The sequence below is a fragment of the Lepus europaeus genome, chromosome 19, assembly GCF_033115175.1.
Source record: "Lepus europaeus isolate LE1 chromosome 19, mLepTim1.pri, whole genome shotgun sequence".
Lineage (NCBI taxonomy): Eukaryota > Metazoa > Chordata > Mammalia > Lagomorpha > Leporidae > Lepus > Lepus europaeus.
Window position 1 is genome coordinate 4,962,141 of NC_084845.1, and position 21,201 is coordinate 4,983,341.

Below are 21,201 nucleotides of genomic sequence, written 5' to 3' on the forward strand. Positions count from 1 at the left end.
GACAATGACCAAGGAGTTGGCTATAATTAGGTGCATAAGAATCAAATCTATGAGCTTCAACTTGCGGTCAATGTAATAAAGAAAGATATAGTGATAAAGAAGAGAGAAATTGCCCAGGATTCCAACTACAGTCTGTGACAAGAAAATTATTCCTGCTGCCAAGTTCCTGGAGGCCATTGTTTCATTCAGCACATTTTTCTTAAACTGTGGAAATAATCATTCCTCTATGTAAAAAGGCTCATTAAAGGTTTTTGTTATCAAAAGTAACTGTCACTGTTTGCTCCTGTGAGATTTCCAAAGACATCAAGATGCATGTGAAGATGAAGTAAATTACTGCTGTGTTTCATGGAAAAGTCAAATTCTTGGGATGAGTTGGGAGTCATCTGGTGAGAAACAATGAAAAGTGAGAACAAATGGGAAAATATGACATTTTCAGGATAAATTGATATTTTCTAATGTTATAGTGCTTAATCTGCTTTGCTGCCATAGCATCAAAAAGTGGCTTATTTAGTTCAGTTTTGCAAGTGTAAGAGCATGATTCTGGCCTCTGCTTAGCTCTGGTGAGGGCCTTCTGACTACATCACAACATAGTAGGTGGCATCATCATGGGAGCATCTGTAAGAGGGAATGATCACATGGTGAGGCAAGAAGGAAGAGAGGTTCAGGGGCCAAGGCTGCTCGTTTTATAACAACCCAATGTCAGGAACTAATGTAGTTGGAGCTGTCAGAACTATATTAACCCCTTCTGAGGGCAGCACCCTCAATGACCTAATCATGTTCCAATTGTCTCCACCTCTAAAAGGTTCCACCACCTTCCAACATCACATTGAAGACTCATCTTGCAGTACCTGAGCCTTTGAAGATACACTGAAAGCACAGCCAAACCATAACATAGGGGGAAAAATGAGACAACTTCATTTACTACCTACACTGTAAAGCAAATCAATTGTACGTGGACTTCTGATCTAAATTTTAAACATGAGTAATATTTTAGATAGCAACAAGAATAATTCTGTGTTCTTAGAAAATAAGAAAATATTTCTTAAACAGCATTGAAACACTAATCATATGAATTTAATGACAAATCAGGCAGTAATAAATTGAGGGCTGACGGTGTCAACACACTTGCATACACACACATGGGGAGATCTAGTGTGAGGAAGTTGTACAGATCACACAGTAGAATAAAACATAGAGAAAATATTCCAACAAAAGCTTCAAGATATTATTTAATGAATGATAAATGTGAAGAAATTTTTGATGTCCTTGGTAATCACAAAAATTCAAATAAAACCACTACTTAGTATCATCATACACCAGCCAGAAATCTAAAATAAAAATGGCAGGAAATACTAAACATGATATGTGGTGAGGATGTGAGTAAAACAGAAATGTCATACACTGCTGATGTATGTTAAAATTGGTGCATTTTGAAAATAGTTTGGTCGTGTCTACTTAAGTGGGACAGATATAAACCTATTGCCCAGTAATTCCATTTCATTTCTATATTCCAAAGAACATTTGAAGATATATTAACAAAAATCAACTTTCAGGATTTATATACCTGCTATTCCAGCCTGCTGTACCCATGGCTGGAGTCATCCCAAAAGCAACAGGAGCTGAGTTCCCTCAAGGGAATGCCCAAACCAAGCTGAGATAAGACTTGGTTAGGATTCCAAGGAAAGAAGCACTAAACACACTGTGGTCATCCAAGGCATTTATTAGGGAAATTCCTTCTCAAATACTGTAGCTTCTCCTTGAGATGCATAAGTATCCACAGTGAGGGTGTCTGGGTGTGCAGTTTCTATGAGGGTTAAAGGAATTTTGCTTCAGGGCCAGAGATAGTTTCTTACAACTACCTAAACACCTTTATCAATGCCTGAGAGTAGTCAAGGCCCTTGTGTGGGCTCAAGCCTGCTGGGAAAAACAGGTAGCTGAATAGGTCACGAGGCAATCAAAGCTCTCTGATTGTCAGCCAGGTTACAGAAAGAAAGGGACGTATTAAAGGATGCTACTCCAGCACTAGGCACAATAGCCGCAAACCAAAAACACCTCACATACCAACTAACAGTAAAATTTCTCATTTGATTGTTTGATATTTACACAATGGAATCCTATACAGTAGTGCTAAGAAAAAGCCAAATATAGAAGTTCTTCCTGTATGATTCCATTGGTAGAAAGTACAAAACACAATAGTGATCTGACCCCCTTAATATTAGAACAGATGTAAATATACATCCCAGCAGTTCCACTGTTACAAATATATCCAACAGTGCCTTACAGGGGACAGAAGAGAGATTCTGGGGATCTGAGGATAAGCTTTCTCTTGATCTATGTGTTGCATGAAGATTTGTGTTCCATCACTGTGATTCCACTGAACTGTGCACCTACAAAATCTGTATTTAATTATAAAAAGCTACCTATAACCCCCAAAAAATTTTTGGAAGAAGAAACTGGGATGAATGTTATTTCTTGAATGTGTTTGGCCTACTGCTTTGTGTCTACCTCAGGCCCCGATCATGAACACAAACGTGAAATGATAGAGAATAATAACAGTGCTGCATATCATAGTTGTGATTTTTGTCATGAAGTTCAGAGAGCAGTATACTATTTTTTTCCTTTGGAATTCTTTGCTGCTCTATTTGCAAACCATATACATACAAACAATGATATTTATCAGCATATACAGAGTCCCACAAAGGAGAGTGGAAAATCCAATATATATGGAAGCTTTAAATTCTCCCCACCTAGGGTTCTTGGAGCTTATTGAGACATCTGGAGATAAACTTAAGAGGAAGGTGGTGCAAATGGACAAATCCTTGGACTCTGAGAATAGAAAAAAAAATTGCATTCAAAATATTTGAAGAAATGTTTGTTTAAAACTTGCCATGACCTTGTGGATATCTTTAAAGAAAATGACTGAGAAATAGCTAGAATTAAGTGGTTGAAAATCAAATATATGGAACTCAATCTGCATCCAGTGCAGTAAAGGAAGAAATAGTAGTAGAGAGCCAATACTCAGGATTGTTGCCTTAGTCTCAGATATGTAGATAATTCTACTGCCAAGTTCCTAGAGGTCATTCTGCCTGTTTCCAGATGTTATTTGTTAGTGCCAGAAGATACAAGATAGGCTCATATTCTTATATTTTTATTGGGGAATATTTACTTTAAGTTTTGTTTTGCTAATAGCCTTACCTGGGTTAAATGCATAATCTTTATTAACTTTTTTTCATGCATTTGAAAGGCAGAGAGAAAGAAAAAGGGATCTTCCACCTGTTGTTAACTCTGCAAATACCTGCCATACCTGGGTAGGCCAGACCAAAACCAAGAACCTGGAACTCTGTGGGTCTCCCGTGGGGGTGGCAGGAATGCAAGTACTTGAGCCATTGCCTGCTGCCTCCTAGGATGTATATTAATAGGAATTCTGGAACTGGAAGCAGAATTGGGACTCAGACCCAGGCAGTCCAGTATGAGATGGCAGTGTCCCAAGGAGTGTATTGCTGCACGGAACACCTGCCCCTGAATGTATAAACTTTAAGTAGCCCTCACAATTTGTGAGTCTCTACTATAATACTGGGTATGTGATACTTTCCTTGATTTTCATAATTGCATGATGTGGACAAGTAATTCTCCACTGTCAAGATGATGAAATCATAGAAATAGCATAAGCGATTTGTTGAAATTCTAAGGCTAGTTAGAGGCAGTATCCTAATCACTGTACTATACTAACAGTGTCAGCTGTGTTTTCGCAGACCTATGTTTAGTTTATTTTTATATCTTGCCATTTTATTTTGGACTCTTGATATTTTATTATATAATTTTGGTTGAAGCAGATTTTTGTTTAGGTGTAAAATTTCGTTCTTTAGGACAATATTAAATAATAATTAAACTTAAAAAATCCTTTGGGGCCAGGCTGTGGTATAGCAGGCAAAGCTGCTCCCCATGATACCGGCATCCCATATGGGTACTGGTTCATGTCCCAGTTGTTCCACTTCTGATCCAGCTCCCTGCTAATAGCCTGGGAAAAGCAGCAGAAAATGACACAAATGCATGGGCCCCTGCCACCTACATGGGAGACCCAGAAGAATCTCCTGCCTCCTGATTTTGGCCTGGTCCAGTGCTGACCATTGCAGCCATCTGAGGAGTGAACCAGTGGATGGAAGACCTCTCTCTCCCTCATCTTTCCTTCTGTCTCTGTAGCTCTTACTTTAAAAAATATATATACACATATATACATATATATATATATATATATATATATTTTTTTTAAGGACCCTAGTAAGATGCCGTACACTATAGTCTAATACTACAGGAAACTTTACTGTGTGCAGATTGGATTTATTGAGTACAAAATTGATTTGATATTAGTTTCACAGCAGAAAGATTTATTTGCTGTCATTTCAGTAACAGATTAGTAGTGTTATCTATCAAAAAATTATTGAGTTGGGGCCGGTGCTGTGGCATAGTGCTGTGGCATAGCTGCCACCTACAGTGCCAGCACCCCATATGCGCACCAGTTTGAATCCCGGCTGCCCCACTTCTGGTCCAGCTCTCTGCTATGGCCTGGGAAAGCAGTGGAAGATGACCCAAGTCCCTGGGCTTGCACCCGAGAGGAAGACCCAGAAGAAGCTCCTGGCTCCTGGCTTCAGCTCCAGCTATTTTGGCCAATTGGGGAGTGAACCAGCAGATGGAAGACCTCTCTCTCTACTCCCCCCTCCCCCTCCCCTCTCTGTGTACCTAACTTTCAAATAAATAAAGCTTTTAAAAATGATTAAGGATATTACTTCCTTTCCTTACTGACTCTGCCAGAGTGAAATTCAAAATACTTACTGTACTTCTTTCCTCTGCCAGGATGTTGGACTCGGTATGAAGCTTGGGTTGTGTAGGAGGGAGGCATTGAGGGCTTGAGATAAAGGTTTGTTTCTGTGAATTCCCCTCCCTTCAGAATTGCAATTATCATTTCACCTTTAGTGGCAATGACAGTGCAGGGTTGGGGAGCTGAGAACATTGCTGACAAACTTTTCACAGATGCTAATTATAAAAACCAATTAGAAGTTTTTTGTGAGTATCTTCAAAGAGACTGTCAGTGATTTGGGATAGGCTCTTTCTTTTTCATGATCTCTGAAAGCAGAAAGAGTTGGAAGGTGCAGGAACTATTAAGGCTTGGTCTATGAAGAACTTGCAAAGAGCTTTGTGTATCTTGCTCAATTCTACCCCAAATCAAGGCAATCCTTAATTTTTGTATCTTGCATCATTTTTAACTATTCATAAAATAAACAGAATTAGACAAAAAAAGTACAAAAGGATAGCTGATGAGAGTAAAAAGTGGAACATGAGGCCAGCCATTTATAGTAGAAATTATTGTACTCAAATTAACTTGGAAATGTTGATATAAAAATATTCTAGGAAAATGTACTTTATCAGTATTAACCTTAGCAATGATACAATGTCTAAAACAGACACTATATAGAAGAAAGAGATATCTTTATTAAAGTCCCTCATAAAGAAAAGCACCAGTGTCAAATGGTTTAACTGGCAGATTCTATCATTCTGTTAACTGTTACATAAACCAGTGCTTCCTTTTGATTCAAAAGTGTTAAATGGTCACCAGAATTATCTATACCTATTCAACAACAGGAATTAAGAAGTGAGCAAAGGGTTAGAAAAATAAAATTAGATGCCTACCTTTCTTTCACTAGGTACAAAAGTTAACTCAAGATGAATCAAGGATATAAATGTAAGACATGAAATCATGAAATTTCCAGAAGAAAACATAGGGGAAACATTTAAAGACATTCGTATAGGTGATGATTTCTTGGATAAGACCCCCAAAGCAAAACTAGACAAATGGAATTATATAAAATACATAAACTGCATAGTGAAGGAAACCTAAGGATGAAGAAATATATGACAGAATGGGAGGGAATATTTTCAAGCTACTTATCTGACAAAAGGTTAGTATCCAGAAATATTAGGAACTCAAAAAACATAGCGCAAAAACAACATAACTGAAAAGTTATGCCTGCAATGCCAGCAACCCATATGGGTGCTGATTCGAGTCCTGGCTGCTCCACTTCTGATCCAGCTCTGCTATGCCCTGGGAAAGTAGAAGATGATCCAAGTGCTTGGGCCCCTCCACCCATGTGGGAAACCCAGAAGAAGATCCTGGCTCCTGGATTCAGATCAACTCGGTTCCAGTCGTTGTGGCCATTTGGGGAGTGAACCAGCAGATGGAAGACCTTTCTCTCTGTCTCTCCATCTCACTGTCTGTAATACTACCTCTCAAATAAATAAATAAAACCTTTTTAAAAATGCATGTTCAAGTCCTTTGCCCACTTCTTAACTGGATTGTTTGTTGTTGTTGTGTTTCTTGAGCTCCTTATAGATTCTGAATATTAATTCTTTATTGTTTTCATATTTTACACATATTTTCTCCCATTCTGTCAGTAGCCTCTTTACATTGCTCAGTGTTTCTTTTGCAGTGCAGGAGCTTCTCAATTTGATGTAATTTCGTTTGTCTATTTTGGTTTTGGTTGCCTGTGCTTCTGAGATCTTTTCCAAGCAGGATTTGCCTATGCCAATGTCTTGCAGACACTGTGTTGTCTGCAATGCCTCTACTAATTTGATGGTATCGGGTTATAGATTTAGGTCCTTGATCCATTTTGGGTGTTTTTTTTTGTCTAAGGTATAAGGTCAGGATCTTGTTTCATACTTCTGCATGTGGAGATCCAGCTTACCCAACACCATTTATTGAAGAAACTACCCTTGCTCCAGGGATTGGTTTTAGTTCCTTTGTCAAAGACAAGCTGTAGATGTGTGGATTAATTTCTTAAGTTTCTATTCAGTTCCATTGGTTTACATGTCTTTTTTTTTTTTTGGCCAGTACTAGAGTGTTTTGATTATAACTGTCCTGTAATATGTTTTTTTAAGATTTATTTATTTATTTGAAAGAGTTGCACACACACACACACACACAGAAAGAGAGAGAGAGAGAATTTGATGGTTCACACCCCAATTGGCAGCAATGGTAGGAGCTGCACCAATCTAAAGCCAAGAGCCAGGAGCTTCTTCCAGGTCTCCCCTGTGGGTGCAGGGGCCAAAGCATTTGGGCCATCTTCCACTGCTTTCCCAGGCCATAGCAGAGAGCAGGATCAGAAGTAGAGCAGCTGGATCTTGAACTGGTGCCCATATGGGATGCCTGCACTTCAGGCCAGCGCGTTAACCTGCTGTGCCACAGCTCTGGCCCCCTGTAATATGTTTTGAAATCCTCCAGCTTTGTTTTCATTGTAAAAGGCTGCTTTAGCTACTCGGTTTCTCTTGTGTTTCAATATGAATTTTAGCAGTTTTTCTAGATCTGAGAAGAATGTCATTAGTATTTTGTTTGGGATCACATTGAATCTGTAAATTGCTTTTGGTAATGTGGACATTTTGATGATATTATTTCAATCCACGAAACTGGATGTTTTTTAATTTTTTTGTACCTTCTATTTCTGTAATGTTTTCTAATTTTCATCATAGAGTTCTTTGACTACATTCATTAAATGGATTCCAAGGTATTTAATTTTTTTGTAGATACTGTGAATGGGATTGATCTTAAAAGTTATTTCTCAGCCCTGGCATTGTCTGTGTATACAAAAGCTATTGATTTTTGTGTGCTAATTTTATATCCTGCCACTTTACCAAAGTCTTTTATGAGTTCTGATAGTCTCTCAGTGGAGTCTTTTGGTTCCACTATATATAGAATCATATCATCTGCAAACAGGCATAGTTTGACTTCCTCCTTTCCAATTTGTATCCCTTTGATTTCTTTTTCTTGCCTAATGGCTGTGGCTAAAACTTCCAGGACTATATTAAATAGCAGTGGTGAGAGTGGATATCCTTATCTGGTTCAGGATCTTAGTGGGAATGCCTCCAACTCTTTCCATTCAATAAGATGCTGGCTGTGAGTTTGTCATAAATTGCCTTTATTGTATTGAGGAATCTTCCTTCTATACCCAACTTACTTAAGGTTTTCATCTTGAAAGGATGTTGTATTTTATCAAGTGCTTTCTCTGCATCTACTGAAATAATCATATGGTTTTTATTCTTCAGCTTTAATATGATGTATCACATTTATTGATTTGTGAATGTTGAACCATCTCTGCATCCCAGGGATAAATCCCACTTGATCCAGGTGAATGATCTTTCTGATGTGTTGTTGGATTATATTAGCCAATATTTTGCTTAGGATTCTTGAATCTGTGTTCATCAGGGGTATTGGTCTGTAATTCTCTTTCTCTGTTGTTTCTTTTTCTGATGTGGTAATTAAGGCAATGCTTGCTTAATAGAAGGAGTTTTGGGGGCCTGGCACTGTGGCCTGGCAGGTAAAGCTGCTGCCTGCAGTGCCAGCATCCCATATGGGCTCTGGTTCAAGTCCTAGCTGTTCCACTTCCAATCCACCTCCCTGTTTATGTGTATGGGAAAGCAGTAAAGTATGGCCCAATTCCATGGGCCCCTGTACCCACATGGGAGACCTGGAAGCAGCTCCTGGCTTCAGATCAGCCCAGCTCCAGCTGTTGCAGCCATTTGGGGAGTGAACCAACAGATGAGAAGTCTTTCTTTTTCTCTGCCTCTTCTCCTCTCTCTGTATAACTCTGACTTTCAAATAAATAAATATTTTATAAAAAAGAGTTTGGGAGGATTCCCATTCAATTGTTTTGAATAGCTTGAGAAGAATTGGAATTAGTTCTTGTTTAAATGTCTGGTAGAATTCATCAGTAAAGCCATCTGTTCCTGGGCTTTTGTTTTGGGAAGGGTCTTTCCTACTGATTCATCCTCCATCTTAGTTATTGATGTTTAGGTTTTCTAAGTCTTCAGGATTTGCTTTTGGTAGGTTGTATGTGTCCAGGAATCTATTCGTTTCTTTTAGATTTTTCAATTGTTGGCATGTAGCCTGAGATGCATTGATAGCTAATTTATTTGGTGCCTTTCCAAGTTTTTGTACAGGCACTAATTGCTATAAACTTCTCTCTTAACACTGCTTTTTCTGTATCCCATAAGTTTTTTTTAAAAGATTTATTTATTTATTTGAAAGTCAGAGTTACACAGAGGGAGAGGGAGAGGGAGAGGGAGAGGGAGAGAGAGAGAAAGAGGTCTTCCATCCGCTGGTTCACTCCCCAAATGGCTGCAACAGCTGGAGCTGCACTGATCCAAAACCAGGAGCTGCTTCTGGGTCTCCCACGTGGGTGCAGGGGCCCAAGGACTTGGGCCATCTTCTATTGCTTTCCCAGGCCATAGCAGAGAGCTGGACCAGAAGTGGAGCAGCTGGGACTCGAATCGGCATCCATATGGGTTGCTGGCATTGCAGGCAGCGGCTTTACCTGCTACACCACAGCGTCAGCCCCTCCTATAAGTTTTGATATGTTGTGTTGTGGTATTCATTTCCAGAAATTTTTTAATTTCTCTTTTAATTTCTTTTTTTTTCCTAAAAGATTTATTTTACTTATTTGAAAGACAGAGTTACACAGAGAGGTAGAGACAGAGAGAGAGAGAGGTTTTCCATCTGCTGGTTCACTCCCCAGTTGGCTGCAACAGCCGGAGCTGCACCAATCCGAAGCCATGAGCCAGGAGCTTCTTCCCAGTCTCCCATGTGGGTGCGGGGGCCCAAGGACTTGGGCCATCTGCTATTGCTATCCCAGGCCATAACAGAGAGCTGGATCAGAAGAGGAACAGCCGGGACTAGAACCAGCACCCATATGGGATGCTGGAGCTTCAGGCCAGAGCGTTAACCTGCTGCCACAGTGCCGATCCCTCTCTTTTGATTTCTTCACTGACCCACTGTTCATTCAGGAGCGTTCAGTGTCCACGTGTTTGCATTTGTTCTCAAGATTCTTGAGTTATTAATTTCCAGCTTCATTACATTGTGGTCAGAAAAGATGCATGGTATGATTTTGATTTTTTTGCATTTGATGAGACTTGCTTTATGGCCTAGCATATGGTCTATCCTAGAGAAAGTTCCATGCAGTGATGAGAAGAATGTGTGTCCTGCAACTGTGGGATGAAAGGTCCTATAGATACCAATTAGGTCCATTGGTCCATAGCTTAGATTAGTTCCATTGTTTCTTTATTGATTTTCTGTCTAGTTGATTTGTCCACCGATGAAAGTGGAGTGTTGAAGTCCCCTATTACTACTTTTTTTTTGGACAGGCAGAGTTAGACAGTGAGAGAGAGAGACAGAGAGAAAGGTCTTCCTTCCATTGGTTCACCCCCCAAATGGCTGCTACGGCTGGCACGCTGTGCCGATCTGAAGCCAGGAGCCAGGTGCTTCCTCCTGGTTTCCCATGCGGGTACAGGGCCCAAGCACTTGGGCCATCCTCCACTGCCTTCCCAGGCTACAGCAGAGAGCTGGACTGGAAGAGGAGCAACTGGAACAGAACCAGCGCCCCAACTGGGACTAGAACCCAGAGTACCACCACCGCAGGTGGTGGATTAGCCTAGTGAGCCACAGCACCAGCCAAAGTCCCCTATTACTATTGCATTGGAGTCTATGTCTCCCTTTAGATATATTAACATTTGTTTTAAATAGCCAGGCACCCTGAAATTGGGTGCATATACATTTATTATAGTCACATCTTCCTGTTGAATTGATCCCTTAATCATTACAAAGTGCCCTTCGTTGATCTTTTAGCGGTTTTTATGTTAAAGTCTATTTTGTCTGATATTAGGATAAGGTACACCTGGTCATTTCTGCTTTCCATTAGCGTAGAATATCTTTTTTCCATCCTTTCATTTTCAGTCTGTTGGTGAGCTGTGTTTCTTGTAGGCAGAAAATAGATGGGTCTTGTTTTTAATCCATTCAGCTACCCTGTATTTTTTAATTGGAGAGTTGAGGCCATTTACATTCAGGGTTACTATTGATTAGTAATGACTTGGCCATGAATAGGCAGTTCTTAAAAGAATTACATATGGCCAACAAGTGGATGAAAAAAGACTCACTATCCCTAGTCATCAGGGAAATGCAAATCAAAATCACAATGAAATACCACCTCACTTCGTTAGATTGGCTGTTCTCAAAAATACAGCAACAAATACTGGCAAGGATGTGGAGAAACAGAACTCTTATACACTCTTGGTGAGAATGTAAATTAGTACAGGCACTTTGGAAAAAAGTATGAATATTACTTTAAAAACTAGAAATAGAACTGCCATATGATCCAGCAATACCACTACTGGGTATGCTTCCAAGAGACATGAACTCACTGAATCAAAGAAACACCTGTTGAACCATGTTTATTGCCAAGGTATGGAATAATCCAAGGGGTCCATCATCAGATGGATGGATAAGGGGTCCATCATCAGATGGATGGATAATGAAAATGTGTGTGTGTGTGTGTGCAGAAAATGAATGAAACTGAAGGACATCATGTTGAGTTATATAAGCCAGACAATACTGCATGTTCTCCCTCATGTGGAAACTGAAGAAAAAAATATCCCCTCAATCTGAACACAGAATGTTGACTATTAGAAGCTGGGAGGGTTAAAGGGTAGTGAAGATAGAGGGCATTTGGATAATGGATATAAGAAATAAGTTCCTAGTGTTACCCAGTAAAGTTGGGTGACATAGTTTACAATAACCTAGTATATATTTTGTGAACAAATAGAAGATGGAAGCTCTAGACCTCCAATCATAAAGTTATCTCAAAGAAGGGAAAATATCATTACCCAAATTTGATAAATACACTTTGTAAACATGTGTGGAAATGTCACAATGTAGCCCACAAATATGTAAAATTATTTTAATATAATTTTTAAAATTAAATAGTTGGCTCAATATTTTGGATCTTGGCAACAGACAAATACACAACTTGATCTAGTTGTACTGTCTATCGTCTCTGAAGGGATTTTTTTTTAAAACCAACTGTAGAAGAATACCCAGAACTAAGAACTCTTCTACTCACTGTTGGGGGTTTTTGCATGTAAAGGACATGGATTAAAATCATCTAAGGAAAGAAGCACACAAGGCAGAGTCCAGTAAAAGTACCAGATAGCTTCTAGTTGACCTCTCCTGGTGGTGTCATGCATGTGTTATTTCCCAGCATTGAAATTAGACAGTACTCACAGATGACGTCAACCAGGGAACCCAAGCCTTGACTTCCAGAGCTTTAACTGGAGCTCCACCACATACTTTCCATGATAGATCTTTGGTCTCTGGCTCCTTTCTATTTGTTTTAAAGATTTACTTATTTACTTGAAAGCAGAAGGACAGATAAATCTTTCATCCTCTGGTTCACTCCCCAACTGGCCAGGGCTGGGTCTGGCCAAAGCCAGGAGCCAGTTGCTTCATCTGGGTCTCCCACATAGGTGCAGGGGCCCAACATGATTGGAACTTGATTAGAAGTGGAGCAGCCAGGATTTGAAATGGTACTCATATGGGATGCTAGCATTGCGGGTGGTCGCTTACGCCACTGCACAACAATGCCAGTCCCTCCAGCTCTTTTAAAGGCTGTTACTGCAGCCCTCCTCCTAAATCACATCATCAGACTTTCTAGTGGCCAGGCTCCAGGGCAAACAAAGTCACTCCTTTAAGGGATGAATTTTCATGGGACTAGAAATCCTCTTCCAATAGCTAAGGGCAATGGCCAAACTTCACTTAGGGTACGGCTACCTTTTCACTACACAGGCTTCCTCCTCATCTCTGCTGAAGACCCTCTTACAGCACAGTAATCCTATTTGCCTGGGCGTCTGGCATCCCATATGAGTACCATGTGAGTACTGGCATTCACATAGCCATCACAGGACATGCATAGTGGTAGCACTATGTGTCTATGCCTAGAACTTGTAGGAGCTGGTGTGGGGTAAAGACAGATTTAAAGAAACAGCAAACCCGTCCTATGAAGCCATTGCATACATTTCCACACTAATTACTCATTTCCCTTCTTGACCCTGTTGTGGAGCTAGCACTGTGGCACAGCAGGTAAAGCCACCGCCTGCGATACCAACATCCCAAATGGACACAAGTTCAAGTCCCGGCTCCTCCAGTTCTAAGACAGCTCCCTGCTAATGTACATGGGAAAGCAGTGGAAGATGGTACAAGTCCCTGGCTTCAGCCTTGCATAGCCCTGGCTATAGCAGCTATTTGGGGAGTGAACCAGTGGATGGAAGATATCTCTGTCTCTCCCTGTCTCTCTTTGTAGCTCTTCCTTTCAAATAGATGCATAAATCTTTTTTTAAAATCCTGTTGTGTGTTGGACTCACTGTGTGTGCCTCTACTGGGTGAAAATCTCAGAGCCAATGCCTCAGATTATGAGCTCAGAAAATGAAACTGCAGGAAATATTAATGTTGCATACACTGAGCCTGGGATTTTGTCATAGTGTTTTGAGTTGATCTAACAAAGGCAGTGCTCTCTGAGCCAGTTCTTCAGGGAGCCACCTGGCAGGTCAAAGCAAAAATCATAGCTGTTTGAGAATAAGACCTGGTCTGCCTCTTCTGTGGAAAAATACCAGAATGTGGGCTGTTCAGATCTGTAATTGCCACATGGAAGGTGGGAAAAGCACAGGTAAATTTAAAAACCACAAAGCTCTCTTACTGAGAATCAGGTACCCCTTTCTTGATTTAGTCTTTATATGTTTTTTGCAAACTTTTGTTTAGCTCATAGAATTCTGATAAAGTTGAATCTGGTAGTTTTTTCCAGTTTATTTGCTATGGTGTTGGCAGGCATACCTTTGGAAGTTTCTACACCATGATGTTTATGATGTCATCTTTGCTCAGTTCCGAACCTTAATTATGTATTTACCTGAAGCCATAATTCAAAATTTAATAGGCGTGGATACGACGTAAGGAATCTATGGGAGCTTTTCTCCACACATTTTCCAGTCTTCACATTGCATCCTCCTTCTGCAGTAGAAATGCGTTCTCTTGTGCTTGATGATGAAATCACAAGAATTCCTTAGTCTGTAATTCTGCATCATGCCTACTTATTATATGCCCATTGATTTTTCTTGGAGGACTAAAATATTTTATTTATGAATTTGATTGTAAGGTGATATTTTTGAGTATCAATTTTCAGCTGCCCAAAATAATGAGCTGTGAGTGTTGCAAAGTACTTGTTGTGCATGAGAGTAGTTTTACAATAGGTATTCAAGGGACACATTGTTATTCTTTCACTATTTTTTATTGCATTCTTCCTAATATTACCATTTTAGTTTTACACTTATTAATTCCTTCGCATGTTTCATATTCATGACAAAAGGTTTATGCATTATTTACCATCAGTTCTTAAAATGCTGTTCTTTAAGTTATTATGAAATGAATATGCATATTTACAATATATTTTATCTTAAAATATGACATTTTTCTTCTAGTTCATGTATATTTTGATGTGATGGTGGACAAACACACTATTAGGCCTTTTAAAATTGACCTAGTGTTTGTGCGTGTGTGATTTTTTTTTCACAGAGCATCTGAAGTAGGGTTCCCTTAACTTGAAATACATGTGATTATCCTCTGTTCAAGAATTTGAGTCACGTTGTAGTCAATGTTTTTAGTTTCCACCTAAGAATTGTTATCTCCTCAATGGAAGTATCATTTTAGTGTTACATTCCTCTTCCAACTTGAGTTAATCTGAAGCCTGTGGTTCTTTCCTATCTTTCAGATATCTGTGCTAAAATTGGGATCAAAGAATTTTTACCAGAAGACACACACCACTCGCCTCTGCACAGGTCGCACACAGGCCGTGGATCCCTCTGTGCGGGTGGGGTGTGGGAGACCAGGACCCCCGCTCCACCTGCGATGCAAGGCGCCGGCTGCCAGCACCCGCAGAGCCTGGGATGGGGCGAGAGACTTCGCGGGGGGCTGCGGGGGTCGCAGAGCAGACGCTACAGGGTCTTACTCGCGCTCTGCGTGGCCAGCTTGTGCCTCATCTCCTTCCTGCACTTCAAGGGCCTGTCCTCGGTCCCCTTCCCCTGGAAAGGGGCCTCGCTCTGCGCTGACCTGATGTCCTGCGTGCTCTGGGACCGCGCCCCCGTCACGCCTGCGGCCGGCAGCCAGCAGGCCATCCCGCTGTACTTCCGCTCGCCCCTGCTGCCCCCGGCGCCCCGCAGGGCCAAGGAGCTGCATCGGGCGGACTTCGTGTTGCCGGAGGTCACCAACAAGTACTTCGTGCGCTCCCAAGCGGGGGGCGTCTGCTTCAGGCCCGGCACCAGGATGCTGGAGCCCGAAGGGGCCGAAGCCCACCCTGCCGCGCCGCGGAGCACTCCGGAGCCAGCGGGCAGCTGCGCGTGCCTGGCCGGCTGGCACGGGCCCAGCTGCGGCGTGCCCGCCATGGTGCACTACTCCAACCTGCCCACCAAGCAGCAGCTGGCGCCCCGGGCCGTGCCGCGCCGCGTCATCAACGCCCTCAACGTCAACCACGAGTTCGACCTGCTGCACGTGCGCTTCCACGAGCTGGGCGACGTGGTGGACGCCTTCGTGGTGTGCGAGTCCAACTTCACGGCCCACGGCGAGCCGCGGCCGCTCAGGTTCCGCGAGATGCTCACCAACGGCACCTACGCCTACATCCGCCACAAGGTGCTCTACGTCTTCCTGGACCACTTCCCGCCCGGCGGCCGAATGGATGGCTGGGTCGCCGACAACTACCTGCGCACCTTCCTCACGCGGGACGGCGTGGCGCGCCTGCGCAACGTGCGGCCTGACGACGTGTTCATCCTGGACGACGCGGACGAGATCCCCGCGCGCGACGGCGTGCTCTTCCTCAAGCTCTACGATGGCTGGCCCGAGCCCTTCGCCTTCCACTTGCGCAAGTCGCTCTACGGCTTCTTCTGGAAGCAGCCGGGCAGCCTGGAGGTGGTGTCGGGCTGCACGGTGGACATGCTGCGGGCCGTGTACCGGCTGGACGGCATCCACCTGCGCCGCCACCGGTACTACCACATGCCCGACTTCCTCGCCTACGAGAACCGCACCGGCCACACCCTGGTGCAGTGGGCGCTCGGCAGCCCGCTGCACTTCGCCGGCTGGCACTGCTCCTGGTGCTTCACGCCCGAGGGCATCTACTTCAAGCTCGTGTCGGCGCAGAACGGCGACTTCCCGCGCTGGGGCAACTTCGAGGACAAGCGCGACCTCAACTACATCCGCAGCTTGGTCCGTACCGGGGGCTGGTTCGATGGCTCGCAGCGGAAGTACCCACCCGCCGACCCCAGCGAGCACATGTATGCCCCCAAGTACCTGCTCAGGAACTATGACCAGTTCCGCTACCTGCTCGACAACCCCTACCTGGAGCCCCAGAGCTTGGGGGCAGGTGGCCAGCAGAGCTCGGTCCCGACCCCAGGTCACTCGCTGCCCGGGGCGGATTGGACTCCCCAGCGGACAAAGGCTGTGTGAGCTTCCAGCACCCACCCATGGCAGGGTAGGGGTAGGAGCTGCCCGGATGTTATCTTCCTGCACCCTCCTGGCCGCTAGATGGGTCCTGAGAGATGGTAGGGGAGAGCTTCTGTCTGATCACTTGTCAATCAAGGGTCAGGCTTTTTCCTTCAAAAAGAACAACAACAACAAAAAAAAATCCTTCCTGTAGGAGAGAGAGCAAACTTACCTGTCTAGGCAGCCCTTTTGCCAATCAAGAGTGCTGAGGCCTCGAGATGCCCCTAGGGAGTGCATGGTGGTCACTGGTAGGGGCAGGGTGGGGGCAGGCTCGAGAAGGGAGCCTCCAAGAACTGGAAGAAGTGGGGGCAGCAGCCTGGCTGGGGCAAAGCCCACCATTCCCATCCGGGAGCTTCGCACCTGCGGTGGGTGAGGGGGTGTTCCAGGAGGACCCAGGCTGTGAATAGATACATTGGGATTCAGGAGCAAGAGGAGACATCCAGGGGGCCAGCTTAACCTAACAGGTTAAGCCTCTGCCTGGGATACTGGTGTCCCATTTGGGCACCAGTTCATGTCCCTGCTGTTCCACCTCTGATCCAGCTCCCTGCTAATGACCAGGGAAGGTAGCAGAGGAGGCCCAAGTGCTTGGGGCCTCTGCCACTCCCATGGGAGACACAGATGAGGCTCCTGGCTCTTGGCTTTGACTTGGCCAGCCCTGACCATTACAACCATTTGAGGAGGGAACCAGTAGAAGGAAGACCTGTGTGTGTGTGTGTGTGTGTCCCTCCCTCTCTGTAGCTTTGACTTGTAAATAAATAAAATCTTTATTTAAAAACAAAAAAAGGATATGTCTAGGAGTGGAGGGAATGAGAAGGCGTCCAGCTGGAAGAGGTACTGGTGGAGGTTTTGCCTGTCCTCGGAAGTGCTGGGCCCAGGGAGCTGAGGACTCCACCCTCCTGCCCCACAGGACCTCCCTCTGCTGGGAGGATCTGCTCGATTCTGTGCTCCCCCACCTTCCCTTGTGTGAGCTGACACAGGCCCTGGGCTTGGGGAGCCCTGGGGACTCTTCCTTTTTGTTCCAAAGTTGGCCTCCACATACTTCCCATTTATATTTCTGTCTCAGTCCTTGCAAGGCCATGAGTTGGGTTCTCAGGGTGGGATGGGAGCTGCATAGTAGGGGGCACCTGGAGAGCAGTGGGGAAGAAGACTGATCGGAGGCTTCTGCATCGTTCTGCTTCTCCCCCTCCATCATCCCTTCCCCTGGGCCACACAGCCCCAGCATCTACTGTGCCCCTCTTTGGTCAGGAGGGGGTCATGAGTTGGTCCTGGGCCAAAGAAAGGACATTAAGGCCTTTTGGTTTGCCTTGTGGGGGCAGGGGATATGTTTGCTGGAGCGCATTCTAAGATGCTGTACTTCAGAGAACCTTAAATACAGGGGTTTATGCAACAGCACAAAAGCTTGTTTCTAACTCAGTTGTCTACAGAGAGATGGCCCCAAGCTAGAAGCACCACTCTGCTTTCCTTTGTACACACACTGTAAATCTGAATACAGAGTGGCTGCTTCTGCTCCCATCATCACGTGTGCCATCCAAGCCTGGAAGAAGACAAGAAAGGCAAGGGAAGGACACACCCTTTCCTGATAAGGGCATGAGGCTGAAAGGGCAGAGTTACTTTTGTGGCAACTCACTGGCTAGGACTTAGTCATTGAGCCACCAGGAGCTGCATTGGTAACTGAAAGATAGTCTAGCTGAGCTGCCGTGTGCCCCGTCCCATGGTGGAGATTCTCTTGTTAATGCAGGAGAAGAGAATGGATGTGATAGACAACTAGCACATCTGGCTGGCATAGGAGGAGAGGAAGGGGTAGAAATTGAGCGTTTCAGTCACAGGATCCTGCTCTCAGTGTTCAGAGCTCCTAGAACAAGCTGCTCCTGCTCCTCTTGCTGTGCCTGCCCAAGGCTAGTGTGCAGGGAGAGCCTGCAGTTGTTGGGAAAGTGGGTGTGCCCCCTCCCTGGGGCCCTCAGATGCCTCCAAGGATGCTGGGATGTCAGGCTGCTCTGTGGAATGGTCTGTGACTGTGTGCACGTGTGCATATGTTTTTGGGCATGGGCGCATGCTTGGCTGTGTATTTGTACATATTTTTGAGGCATCTCTGTAAATGGATGCTTGTGTGTGGATGTGGAAGCCTGGCCCAGGTCTCTTCCTCCCTAGGACCTGGAGCCTGTGCCCACACCTTTGAGATGCCCCTAAGTGCCTGAAGCAGAAAGCCCTGAAGATGCCGAGAGGATGGAGTCAAGGGCTGCAGAGCCTGTCTGTGAGCCAGGGGCTGGGGGTGGGGTTCTGAGACATCCTCCCGCCCTTCGGAAGGCCCTGCTCCTGAGAGGCCACCACCTCCCCTGCCCCTCTTTGCCCCAGCCACATCTCCCCCAATGTTGCTCCACTTCTCATGGGATTCTTCCGGTGTTTTAGGAGGGGTTTATCGGCCAGGAGAGGAGGGTGTCTCCTTTGTAATAGCTCTGTCTAGGGGAAGTATCGGGTGAGGTGGGGTGGGGCCCTGGCCTCACAGCAGCCTCTGCTGGGCAGGCAGGGAGCAGGAGGCTTCCTGAGGAGACTCCCTGGCCCCACTCTTTTCCAACCAAGGGGATGCCCCTGAGGGAGCCCCTCCCTTGAAGTCACAGTAGCCTCCCCCTCTGCTTCCTCTTGGGACTGAGAGGTAGCTCCGGAAGGCGGGGTGTCCATGACCGACTCTGGGTCAGTCCAGGCCAAGTTGCCCTCCCGAGTTCACCCAATGGACAGGCAGGCCCTCTGTGATAGCTTCCTTACCCTGCGCCCTTGGCACTCAGCTGTTGTGGGGGCATCCACTCTCCAGGCTGGCAGGTTCCCCAGCCTCCAGGCCACTGGCTCAGGGGTAGGGGAAGGAAGCTGGGAGAAGCTCAGATCTGCCAGGCTCTTCTTTGCTTTGCAGGGCCCGTGGGACAGGGCATGCTCATTGTTAGGTTTAGGATCTTGGGGTTCGAAGGCGAGGAGGTGGCTAGTTAGAGCAGACTTTATTCTAGGTGGGACAGAAATGGGGGAGACAGTGGACACTGAGCTGCCCAGACAGAGGGTGGGGGTTTGAAGCCAGGCTTCATTCCGTCTGAGCAGCAGGCAGCTTGTTTGGGGAGGTGCAGAGCGCCACAGGGACCTTGAGAAGCTGGGTGGAGATGTGCAGAGAGGCTCCTTGGTGAGGTCTATAGTATGTTGTCTTAGCGGTTTTCCAGAGCAATCAACGTTCCACTAGGTTTTACGTTAACTATCTGCACCCAGTGTCGTTAGGCCCAGTGTTCTAACATTCATGGCTCCACAAGTGCCAGGACAGTGTCAGAGATGTGAGGGCCCCAATGCAGGACTGACGTGATCCACACAGAATCACAACATACGCTGGGACATTGAGGAGCAAGGGACCCCAGGCCACTCCTCCACTATGGAGGGAGACCACCCTGACCTTGCTATGTTCAAAACTTTTCCCCCAGGAATCACTGGCCCATGACCCCCGGTCCCAAGGGGGCCTGTCCGTGCCATGTGTCCAGGGAGTGCAGCCCTGTCCCTCCGTGGGTCACACTGATTCCCAGGGGTAGGCATGGGTTGAGGCGGGAAGACAGGACTTGTCCCCAACACAAGGCAGGGCCCTAGGAAGTGTGTAATTTAAGGACGTCATTGGTTATAACAGCATTACTATTCCCATTTTTAAATTGTAATTAGTTTTTAATATTCAATATGATTTGTAGATGGAAGTCTAAGAACTTAATGATATTCCCCTCCTCCCTCCTATCCTCTTTCCTTCTACTCTTTTTTTTTTTTTTAGATTTTATTTCTTTATTTGCAAGTCAGAGTTACAGAGAGAGAGAGAGAGAGATCTTCCATCCGACGGTTCACTCCCCGGTTGGCCACAACAGCCGGAGCTGTGCCGATCCGAAGCCAGAAGCCAGGAGCCAGAGTTTCTTCTGGGTCTCCCACGAGGGTGCAGGGGCCCAAGGACTTGGGCCATCGTCTACTGCTTTCTGAGGCCATAGCAGAAAGCTGGATTGGAAGTGGAGCAGCCGGATCTCGAACAGGCACCCACATGGAATGCCGGTGCTTCAGGCCAGGGCATTAATCCACTGCGCCACAGCGCCAGCCCCCTGTTTTATTTTTTTAAATGATTTATTTATGTATTTGAAAGTTAGAGTTACACACAGAGAGAAGGAGAGGCAGAGAGAGAAAGAAAGAGAGAGTCTTCCATCAGTTGGTTCACTCCCCAGTTGGCCGCAACGGCTGGAGCTGCACCGATCTGAAGCCAGAAACCAGGAGCTGGGAACCAGGAGCCATGGCCTGGGAAAAGTGGAGGAGTCCATATGGGATGCCGGCACTGCAGATGGCGGCTTTACCCACTATGCCACAGCACTGGCCGCTACATACATTATTAAATTATTATTATTTTTTTTTTGTAAATGGTTGGGTTTCATCTCACCTTTAAAGGGATGCTTAAAGCAGAAGATAATGTTAATGATAAAAGCAGCTACCCTCTTCTCTCCTGCTCTCTCCTGCTTGCTCTCTTTTCTCGCCTCTCTCTCTTCTCACTAGCTCCTCTCCTCTCTGTCTCTCTCTCTCTCTTATACTCTCCTTCTCTCCTTTTTTCCCTCTTCGCCCCTTCCATCCGGTCTGCTGGATTTTCCCCAATAAACTCTTTCCCTTAAAAAAAAAAAAAAGCAGCTACAAAGTCGAGCAGGAGGAGGAGAAGACGACAAACACAAAGAATTACACAAACCAGTGATGCTAGGAAGAGATAAGTGCTGTAACATTGAAGATTTTGATTTCAGGGAAGTCTGGCAAAGTGTTCATGAATTTGAGCAAAA

General features: G+C 45.0%; 1 protein-coding gene across 1 annotated transcript in view; it reads left to right on the plus strand.

The window, feature by feature from the left end:
- Nucleotides 1-17,123, plus strand: part of MGAT3 (beta-1,4-mannosyl-glycoprotein 4-beta-N-acetylglucosaminyltransferase) — a 65,094-nt gene extending 47,971 nt beyond the window's left edge. The window contains exon 4 of the mRNA XM_062177940.1: nucleotides 14,631-17,123. Within this exon, the coding sequence (XP_062033924.1) occupies nucleotides 14,631-16,354 (1,724 nt within the window). The 3' untranslated portion in view covers nucleotides 16,355-17,123. The remainder of the gene's footprint in view (nucleotides 1-14,630) is intronic.
- The last annotated feature ends 4,078 nt before the right edge of the window (nucleotides 17,124-21,201 follow it).